Below are 11,393 nucleotides of genomic sequence, written 5' to 3' on the forward strand. Positions count from 1 at the left end.
CAGGTGGTGGTGCAGGCGGTGATTCCGGCCGATTCCAACGAGCGTCTTCTTGGGACCTGTATTCGTCGGCGGCAACCGGTACATGCAGGCCCAGTACCAACAAGCCATGGTAATTGTAAGGGTTTTCGGGAAGCCGGACCTGTTCGTCACCGTGACGTGCAACCCGAAATGGCCGGAAATTACGCAGAATCTGCTCCCGAGATAGCAAGTTCCGGATCGACCGGATCTGACGGTGCGTGTTTTCCGGCTTAAGCTGAAAGCCATACTGCAGGACCTCAGTATGGGAGCGCATGGAATCGAAGTGGCGCGCATCCACGTAATTGAGTTTCAAAAGCGTGGCCTGCCCCATGCGCACATCCTTATCATCTTGGCCGAGGAGGACAAGCCGCAAACGCCCGACCACTACGATCGGTTCGCATCAGCCGAACTGCCCGATCCGGAAACGTGCCCGCTCAAACACGAAGCACCATGCATGAAGGACGGAAAATGCTCGAAGGGTTACCCGAAGCATTTCTGCGACCGGACGCGCAGCATGGACAACGGATACCCGCAGTACCGTCGGCGCAATAATGGCCGCACTGTGACGGTGCAAGTAGTTGTGCTCGACAATCGGCATGTGGTACCGTACAATCCATGGTTCACCCAGAAGTACGACTGCCATATCAATGTAGAGATTTGCAACTCGATCAGCAGCGTCAAGTACCTGTACAAGTATGTGTACAAAGGGCACGATAGGCTAAGCGTATCCATCGCGGAAAATGATGAGATACAGCAGTACATCGATGCGCGCTACCTCTCGCCGACGGACAGCTGCTGGCGAATTATGCGTTTCGAGCTACAGGCCAAAACGCACACCGTTGTCACACTGCCGGTACATCTGCAGAACCAGCAGTATGTCTACTTCCGGGAAAGTGAAACCGTTCCGGCCGCGTTAAACCGGGGAAATCACTCCATGCTGACCCGGTTCTTCCAGCTTGCGGCAAACGACCACTTCGCCAAAACGCTGCTTTACCACGATGTACCCATGTACTATCGATTCGGTGTTCCGGCGGCGAGTCAGCGACAACCATGGCACGAACCGGGAACGAAACAATGGATTCGTCGCATCCGTACCACGCACAAAACGGTCATCGGCAGGATGGTTTCCTGCGGTATGCAGCTGATCGAGCGGTACTGTTTGCGTTTATTGCTCTGCTATCGCAAGGGCCCAGTTCGTTTGAAGATCTGCGCATCGTCGATGGTACTGTGTACGCAACATTCCAGCAAGCCGCCATCCGGGAAGGGTTGCTACACGATGATTCGGAATGGGATCGTGCCATCGGGGAAGCGACCAGCTTCCAAATGCCTGCACAGTTGCACCAAAGATCTCACTTGCTTCCCCGGGATGCCCCAACTGCTGGAATTTGAGCACGTCGAGTCCCACGTCAGCAACGAAGATCGGGCAATGAGCAATGAGCTGCTCATCGCTGAGCTCGCGTATCCCGTAAGCGAGCTCGAACACACCCTCGCCACACTCGGTCAGCTGAACGACGATCAGCGCATAGTGTATAACCGAGTGACGGCGGCCATCGTTCGTTATGCGACAGAAGACGGTACCACGACGACGACAACGACGGCGGCGGCGGCGACGACAACGACGACGACGACGGCAGCGGCGGCGACGGCGACGACGACAGCGGATGGCGACCAACGGTTTTTCTTCTTGGATGGTCCGGGCGGTACGAGCTAATCGTTCGTACTGGAAAATATTCTCGCGTACACGCGTCACCATTCGAAAGTGGCACTCGCGACCGCAGCAAGCGGTATTGCTGCGTTGCTGCTGAGTGGAGGCAGAACGGTCCACTCGACGTTCAAGCTACCGCTGGACTTGAACCAACACTCAGCATGCCGATCCAGTCGAAACGAGCCGAGCTAATTCGGCAGGCAGCACTCATCGTTTGGGACGAGGCATCGATGAGCAGCCGGTACGCTCTCGAAGCTGTGAATCGAACCATCCAGGACATCACGGGCGTGCATCGACCGTTTGGCGGTAAGGTGGTACTGCTGTCCGGTGATTTTCGGCAAATTTTGCCTATTGTATCGAAAGGAACTAATGCACAGATCATCAGTGAATGCATCAAACGGAGCACACTGTGGCCGCTGTGCACGATGCTACGCTTGCGCGTAAACATGCGGGTACGGACGGCCCCAAACGCGAGCCGTGTCAGCGAGCTGCAGGACTTTGCTGACTTTCTGCTGCGTATCGGCGAAGGCCGGCACGATACGTATCAAGGAATGGACCCATCGTTGGCAAAGATACCGTGCAAAATGGTAGTGCCCCGTACAGCAGCCCCGATACAGGATATAAATTCCTTGATGGCAAGAATTTACCCAGACATCCAGCGCTTCAATCAGGACCCAGCTTATTTTTCGGATCGAGCGATTCTGTCACCATTCAACGTGGACGTTACCAACATCAACAACGTCGTGTTGGATCGAATCCCTGAGCCCGAAAAAGAGTACCGCTCGGTCGATTCGTTGGTCAACCCGGAGGAGCACGAGCAGCTCCAGCTACCGTCGGAATATTTGAACACGCTCAACATCAGCGGCATACCTGTGCATCGCCTGCGGCTGAAGCGATCAGTACCGGTACTGTTGTTGCGAAATCTCAACTCGGAGATGGGTCTTTGCAACGGTACGCGGTTGCAAATAGTGGATCTGAAGACAAATTGCTTGCACGCAAAAATACTGACTGGGAAGCGGCAAGGTGCAGACATGCTGCTGCCTCGCATCTTTTGCGATAGCAACGACAAGGACCTCCCATTCCAGATCCGCCGCAAACAGTTTCCGGTGCAGGTTTGCTTCGCCATGACCATCAACAAGGCGCAAGGACAATCCCTGAACCATTTGGGCCTGTACCTCCCCAAGGATGTCTTTGCACACGGTCAGCTATACGTTGCGCTTTCGCGAGTAACATCGCGAGTAACCATCAATGCGAAAACCAAAGGGTAAGCCCACAATTGCTCTGCATAATAGTAGAAGCAAATTTTCTTCATGCGTGTTTTCTGTTTCTTCACCTTCACTTGCGCGTGCTTGCTCTCACGGACAAATGACGCACAAACGGCAGCATGCGGACACACGGATATACAGCATTGGCCAGCAAGGAGAGATGATGCGCTTCCACGCAACCAGAACGCTAGGATTATAATGCGTAAACATATTATCTATCGCTAACGCAACGCGTCGTTGGTGCACGGTGATGTATTGCACGCCAATAAAAATTTGCCTTTTTATTTCTCTCAAAATTTATTTGTGTTATTTGTGTTTAAAAAAAAAAGTTGAGAAAGTGATCGGTCACGAGGAGATACTCTGCTCACTCCAGAAAACAAAGTACGGAGCTGGTCTATTGCCGGCGTCCGTTACAAAGGGTAAGTACATTATCAACTCATAGCTCGAATTTGGCGAATATGGCAGACCATGGGGACCGGTGGCTACCATTTTTAAACGACCGCATTGAAATCGTCCACCTTAACCTAACCAATGCTCTGCAATCCAGTAGCAGCCTTTCCGTACAATTTACAATACTAACAATCAGTTGTATGTTGCATGAGGCGGGAACCTGAAACGCCACTAATTGCATTTCATGCAAACAGTGCACCAACTTTGCATCGTATCTAACCATGCGAAACTTCGATTGCGGAAGAATGCAAGTCAGATCCATTACATCCTCATGCAATTGCAATATGTAAAACTTTTTGTAAAACAATACTGTTGTTCAAAATGTTCGACATCACTATCAGTCTTTTTTCCTTCTTTTATTTTTTTTTTGTTTCCACTAATTGCTCACCGTGACCTGGGTGGTCGGATGGCATGATGCAAGATCTTACGCTATCAGCTGGATGATAGCGTAAGATGCTGATCGGGGAGTGCACCTGGCCATGCGCCGTGTGTCGAGAGTGTAGGCTCTCACCTATCAAGCAAATGATAGTGTGAGATGCCGATCGAAGTGTTCATGGGTCACCAGGTAACGCGCGATGCGCGTGTGGTGTACCAAACGCTTGCCGATAGACCGTTCATTTTAGGAATCTGTGGTAATTCCAGCAAGGTTTGTTTTGTTTCAAATGGTACTTTTTTTACCGAACCAGCAGCCCAGTGTTGTAGGTAGTGGTGGCGCCATATCTAATTCGAACCGTTCTCCCAAACGCAGTACTTACTATTCTGTACTGATAAATAGAGTTAGGAGAAGCCAAAAATGGTACATTAGCATACCGTTTGAGGTTGTCGTGCCGCACAAGAAGTGCGTATTACTTTCGGTCGGTCTCCTCCGTATAGTAAAAGCAGAAACGCTCGCCGATGCACAGCAGCTGAGCATGTCGGGTGGCTGCGTGGCCGCGTCCACGGTGCACCACCCGGTTGCTTCCCAGCTGTGCTACGTCAATCCTGCTGATGATTGGTTCGGAGGCGCATTCGCCGTGACCTGGGTGGCCGGGAGGCATGGTGCAGGCTCTTACGCTATCAGCTGGATGATAGCGTAAGATGCTGATCGGGGAGTGCACCTGGCCGTGCGCCGTGTGTCGAGATGCCGCTCTATGTGTGCACGGGTCACCTGGTCACGGACGATGCGCGTCCATCGGTTATATTTGACTTTCCGTGACTGTATTTACCCGTGGCAAGATAGTCAGCGCTGTGAACAAAGGAACGGTCCGGATGAGATTCGTTAGCAAAGTTGGTGCACTGTCGCAATTGCAAATTCAATTAGTGGAGTTTCAGTTTTGCGCCTCATGCAACATACAACAGATTGTTAGTATTGTAAATTGTATGGAAAGGCTGCTACTGGATTGCAGCATTGGTTGGGTTAAGGGGAACGTTTCAAAGAACACATTAGCCAACTAACACACTTGCTGTGTGATTTGCGTACCGGTTAGTGCCACGCGGTGCACTGCTATCGTTGGAATCTGCCGTCTGGGTTGTATTAGCTCATTTTTTGGGGGCAATGAGACACAGCTTCATTTACTTAATGCAACCATTTCTCTTTTAAACTTTACTTCCATGCACGCCTTGGTTTTCATCCTTTTGGAGCACACGGACACACCTGGACACGGCGAACAAAGGTAAACCCACAACTCATGCCAGGAGTACCATCTCACACCTTACTAAATGCTTTCTTTTTCTTCGAATCAGCTCGAGGAGGGGTTTAGTGGGTAAGGCGTCGATCGTACCACGTGTATCGAGTGGTTGCGGTCGATGAATCCCACACTACCCAGGGACACTGGGTGTCCTGCGAAGATCCCCCTCCCCGTTACCAAAAAAAAAAAACACACACACCTTTTACAACACTCACATTTGTGCCTCTGTTCGATTATGTTTACATTTAATTTTCCATGCTTTCAGTCTGGGTCTCGAATCTCGCGAGAGTTATCCAGACCATCATGGTTGGCGCGGTATGCAACTCCACCAGAAGAGACATCTATTGCGCGAATTGCGGTTGAACCGCAAACGACAAGCAGAATACCGTCAACGGCTTCGAAGCGCAGCAATAACCGTTCCGCAAGAATCCTCAACAGCTATTGATAAAAATAATACAACGATAGAAACTTTGCCTTTACCCTCAACTACACAATCATCAAAGGGTATCATGGGTCAAGTTAATGTTTCTGAGGTACCATGATCGATAGAAGTACCATCCACCTCAAACTGGATGGCACGATATGCAACCCCGCCCAATGAAACACCTACTGAGCGAAATCGCCATCAGAAACGAAAGCGACAAACCGAATATAAACGTCGCCGTGCTGCTAATGTAATGGAACTTTCTTTGATATCATCCGTACCTCAACCAACAACTTCTATAGCTGGTAGCAATGCTGCGTCAATGCCCATCTACACCAGTATCGATTTTGCCCAACTCCCATTACGTCAACGATGGGAAGCAATACGTCGCCAACAGCTCCGCCGTCGATATGGGAGAAGGTTATTAAAAGCTGGACTTGGCTACCACGATGTTTACAATCGCCTTACTCGGTATCGGCTGAGAACCATTCGCGAACCATGCCAATATTGTGCAACTCAGTTCTCTCTTCACTCTCGAGTAAAGTTGACGCACTTTTGAAACGCTCCGATTTTAGTCTGCGTATTTCGACTGTTCTCCTTTCAAATACTGCTTGCCTTCGATCGCATCTGTGTAATATAACAGTTCTGATCATTTTGGTGCTTTCACTTTAGTGATTTTGGCCAGTTTTCGCTTGCTTTTGCAAAGATAAGTGCTTGACTCAGTGTCACCTTTTATTTTTTGCGCTTATCCGTTCAGTCACTGATCCCCGCTCATCTCATCATAACCGACCTATGTCTGTCCTGCTCGCGCGCTCCTTCGTCAGAGGATCAGAAATACATTTGTCTGCAAGCGCTGGGCTCATCGTATCTGCCTTGGTGGTAGTAGTGCTAACCAACACCGGTTTTTTTCCTTTGGATGCATCCCGATTGCTCGGAGTTACGTCGTAGTGGGCGCATTATAGTTAAAGAGGAGCTCTCTTTAGCACTTTCGGCTCTTCAATCTCAGCTATCAGCGGATTTCGACGCTCGTATGGCTGCCGCTACCGACACAATCAAACGCACTGTTTTGTCCACACTCGATCAACACCTGGCTAACCGTCCTACAACGCACACTGGCCTACGGGCACTTTATGTTGCAACAGCGGTCAAGTTAAGTTGCCATCATTCGCCGAACCGCCACGTGAACTGATCGAACTGTTCGCCAACCCACATTTTTTACAATAACTATACTACAATAACACGTACAAATACAATACGTACAATAACGCAATCGCATTTACTTCGATGGGGGCATCAATCTGACCGAATGATCGTGTGCGGCAGGACCACACGATAACTGATGGTAGAGGAACATACACTTACAGAATACAGGGAGCGCTCTGCCATCGAATCGGTTCATCAAATCGATCTTCCGGGCGTGCCCCAATGTATGCCCAATTATATTATCACGACTCGAGCGTAGAGGAGCAATGGAACGAAATGGTCGAAACGCACTTGGCACTGAGCAGCAGGTTAGATCGCGAAATTGTAGCAAAACTCCAGCGAATGTTTGATATCTGTAATCCTTTGATCACTATATCTTATATATACACGATGACACGCCTGGAAGACGTACGGTTGCACATTCATGCGCGATTGCCCGGTCTTGTTCAGCGTCGCTATAACCGACCAGTTGAAGAAATCCTCAGTTCCGAGAATGGTCAAACGCGTGATATCGTCCTGCAGAACCGCAGTACCGGGAGCCTCTTTCGGGTATACGAATCCCAGCAGATGTTTGATGCGTTTCAATATCCGATCCTACATCCATACTCTGAAGAAGGCTGGTCGTATGGCATGCTAAAGGTACTGCGTCGTGATCATGTTCAAGCAAATGGCCGCACTGGCGATGACCAACCCGACGGTAATGCTGCTTTACAAGACGAAGGTTTACGTTCATCACGACAAATAACTCCCCGCGAACATGCCGCCTATCGGTTATGTACACGGGACGGGGATATGTCATTAATCCACCGTGCCGGACGACTTCTGCAACAGTATAGTGTAGATCAATCTTGTAAAATTGAAGAGCAACGACTGAAATATCAACGGGAACACCAGGCGCAGCTACGAGCCGATGCTTACTCTGGTATTCTGGACTACGCAGGTTTAGCAGATAACCAAACTCTCGATGAAACTACCAGTCACGGACGAACATTGGTGCAAGAATAATACGCGACCCAGCGCGATCCAACGTTTACCGGCAGCGACCGGTTCATGCGGGCCCAATACCAGGACGCAATTGGCATTGTACGTGTAATAGGAAACCCCGATCTCTTCATTATGGTTACTTGCAACCCAAAGTGGCCAGAAGTAAGCGAAGCGTTGTTACGGTGTTTCCACGACAACAAGCCGCCGATCGATCTCACAGCTGGCGTTTTCGTCTAAAACTCCCATCCTAGAAAGCCATCCTAGACGACCCCCCCTCCTCCCGCAATCCTTTGTAACTGCTGTCTCCACGTATCTATTCTAAAAGTAACAACCCGATTTGGCCGATGCACGGATTGATGGCAAACACATACACACACATTCTTCACACGATTGCCGGAATGTTCCCAGTTTCCCAGTTTCCCCTGCGGAAAGTAAATTTGTAGTCCCATTTCTTACAAGTGTGTGTACATTTTTCTACAAGCAAACAGTGTCGCTAGGCTGTGTCATCAAACAAAAACCGATAACTGTAAATGTACTGTAACTGTAAATAAATTTGTACGGGATAATGGTGCAAGCGAAAAGCAATACGGGCTGGCCGTTCTTGAAGAAATAAAAAAAAATAGGTGCAAGAGACGAGTGAGCCACTTAAAAGTTGTTGAGGGCATTTTTTTAAAAATGCCTACTAGGGTAGACGTAATGATGGCACTCTCCCTCCCCCACACACTTCCACGTTTCCACTTGTATGTGTGGTTATGAGTCTCCGAAATGCATTCTACAGGGTTTGGTGCCCCAGTTTCCCCAGTAGCAGCTATGTCGCAAATTAATATTGGTAAAGGTGAGGCCTAGGCGTTACTGAAAACCCCATGCGAGAATTGCAATTTATATACATATGATACATTACGCTTGTGATCGTCATTTGGTGAAGTAAGCTTTGATCTGTGCCAAGTGCTTCGAAGTGTGTTTGCTCTGTTTGAAAGTGTGTTTTGAAAAAGCCAAGCTTTTTAATTCTTAGCTATTTCTTTTAAAACTTATAAGCTTAGCTTTTATTTTTTTTAAGCTTATTCTTTTAAGCTTATATTTTTTTAATACTATTTTATTCTTAGTTTTTAAGTTTTAAGTAAGTAATAAGTTTGTTTTCTTCACATTTTTTATACTATTTTTTTCTTCACTATTTCATACTTATTATTACTTATATTTACTTGCATTACTACTAACAACGAATTACTTCTTTAGTAATTTACTCTTATTTACTATTACTAACTAATTAACTATTATTAACACAACTACAACTACCACAACATCATGAAACGCTACCAGAGTGGCGCCGTGAAGAGTAAAAAATTAAAAAAATCTTGAATTTGTGCAATCGCAAAAAAATGCGTCGGATAAGTTTGTTGTCGTGCACGACACACTGAAACAACAACAACAGATATTTTGCCTAGTTGCGACCAAGTTAGCCACGAGGAAAGTAGAATAATCGCTCCCATCCGTAATGATGTATCACACGATACAAACGAAACAGGTTCAACGAGCTCTACTGTACCAAACGATATTTCTCTGTGGAATCGTCCTTTTTCAGAGCAGTTTGTTGACTTTGTAATTAAAAATAAACCAACAAACTTTGGTGATATACAAGATTCTAAAACGCTGTATAAGGACAATGAGCATGTATATCACAGAAGCTAGACACAAGACCATTTTTATAGAAAAAAGCAATGGGGTTTTGGAAAAGAGAACTTGGCTCGTGTTTTCCTCAACCAATAAATGTATTTTGTTATGTTTGCGTGCTTTTTTCTTAATCAAATTCGAAATTTATAGCAGGTCTAAACAACTAGAAGTCTATTACCGCTCTTTTGTCAGGTCATGAAACATCAAAAGAGCACATATCATCAATGTGCGGCTTATATAAAAGATCTGGAATGCGTAATAGAGTCGATTCCGCGTTGGAGTCAGAAATGAACAAGGAAGAGAAATATTGGAAAGAAGTTCTTAAGCGAGTAGTCAGTACAATTAAATTATTGAGTCGTTTAGGAATCGCTTTTAGAGGACATGACGAAAGCGAGCAAAGTCAACGAAAGCGAAATTATCTGTCCTGCTTAGAATATTTAGCAGAATATGACGTATTTATAAAACAACATTTGTATAAACATGGCCATGTTAGAAATTATCAATGAACAAATTAAAAACAAAATTGTTGAAGATGTAATATTAGCACAATATTACACCATCATAATAGATTCTACCCCGGACGTAGCTCATATCGATCAACTAACTTTTGTAATAAGGTATGTTGATCCTTGTGGGAAAATATTCGAACGTTTTCTGGGATTTATTCCAATAGATAGACATAACGCATCTTATCTAGAACAAGAAGTGTTGAATAAATTAAATAAATTAGGTTTGAATGTTTCAAACTGCCGTGGTCTGTCATTCGATAATGCGGCAAATATGTCTGGGAAATACTCGGGATTACAAGCACGGATTAGTAAACACAGTTCGAGTGCCGTATTCATTCCTTGCGGTAATCTTTCTTTCAATCTAGTAGCAGTAGCAATTTTGCAGCTGAAAATTGCTAAACAGCTCTACACTATTTCAGTTTCATACAGAAACGATACACATTTTTCTCGTCTTCAACCCACCGATGGAAAGTTTTAACCGAGTGCTTGAAGAAAAATGAAAATCAACCACCTGTGTTCTTGAAACGATGTTCAGTTACCAGGAGATCAGCAAGAGCAGATGCAGTGTTCGCTTTAAAAGTGGGTTTTAAAAATATTCAGGATGCATTGTTTAAAATATGCAATGATAGAAATGAAAAATAATACGGCGAAAGCCGTCATCATGGAATAAATAAAAAAAAAAATAGAAATGAAAAAGTGGTGACATTAGATGAAGCAAATTCTCTTTTGAAGCAAATTAAAAAACAAGAAACTGCTTTAATGACTGCTATATGGAACCCACTTCTTCAAAGGATTAATGCTACAAGTAAATCACTCCAGACTGTAGAATGCGAACTATTAAAAGGAGCAACGTTACTAAATTCATTTGTGAAATTTATTGAAAGTTTTCGAGGTAATTTTGCAAATATTGAAGAAGAAGCTAAAGAATTTTCGGAGTTGTCTTCAAAGTTTTCAACAGAAGCAGATGTTCGAAAGCGAAAATTGTTTAATGACGAATTTGGGGATATTGAATATCAATTTTCGGTAAAAGAAGAATTTATAGTAAATTCATTTTACGTGATATGTGATAATGATAATGAAGGACATATTTTTTAAAGAGCTGAAATATATGAATCTCTCATAGAGCAATTTAAAGTCTTTTACGATTGGAATTTATCAGTAGAAATAAACAAGAATTCAGTGAACAAATTATCAGAGCTTTATCGAAATGATATTGATGCAACAGGTTTGGAAGACGAACTAGATCAATGTTAAGACCTTTTTAAAGAACACGAATTCGAAACGAAAAACAACCAGAATGCTGAAAACGTTGTTAAGGTTGATTTGAACGCCATGTATACAGTAGACAAAGACATGTCATGCACTTTTACAAACATAGCTAAGGTTTCTGTACTATAAAATACTCCTATTAAAACGATTAAAGAATTGTTTGCGAAATACTATGAGTGAAGCGAAAATAAACAGTCTAGCAATGTTTTATATACAGGGTGTTTCATAAGT

At 45.4% G+C, this 11,393-nt stretch overlaps 1 protein-coding gene across 1 annotated transcript; it reads left to right on the top strand.

Annotated features, from left to right (window-relative positions):
- Positions 1-280: 280 nt before the first annotated feature.
- On the top strand, positions 281-6,683 carry LOC128297726 (uncharacterized). The gene is made up of 3 exons (XM_053033420.1): positions 281-1,545; positions 1,779-2,987; positions 6,536-6,683. The coding sequence occupies exons 1-3, from the start codon at positions 281-283 to the stop codon at positions 6,681-6,683; spliced, it is 2,622 nt and encodes an 873-aa protein (XP_052889380.1).
- Positions 6,684-11,393: the final 4,710 nt, after the last annotated feature.

Source organism: Anopheles moucheti, chromosome 2 (genome assembly GCF_943734755.1).
Source record: "Anopheles moucheti chromosome 2, idAnoMoucSN_F20_07, whole genome shotgun sequence".
Classification (NCBI taxonomy): Eukaryota; Metazoa; Arthropoda; class Insecta; order Diptera; family Culicidae; genus Anopheles; species Anopheles moucheti.

Excerpts from the sequence above, each read along its gene's own strand:
- LOC128297726 (XM_053033420.1), top strand. The coding sequence starts at position 281 with ATGGGAGCGCATGGAATCGAAGTGGCGCGCATCCACGTAATTGAGTTT. Across the intron at positions 1,546-1,778 it reads AACGACGATCAGCGCATAGT|TGGCACTCGCGACCGCAGCA; the intron begins GTATAACCGAGT and ends ACCATTCGAAAG. Across the intron at positions 2,988-6,535 it reads ATCAATGCGAAAACCAAAGG|CTATCAGCGGATTTCGACGC; the intron begins GTAAGCCCACAA and ends CTTCAATCTCAG.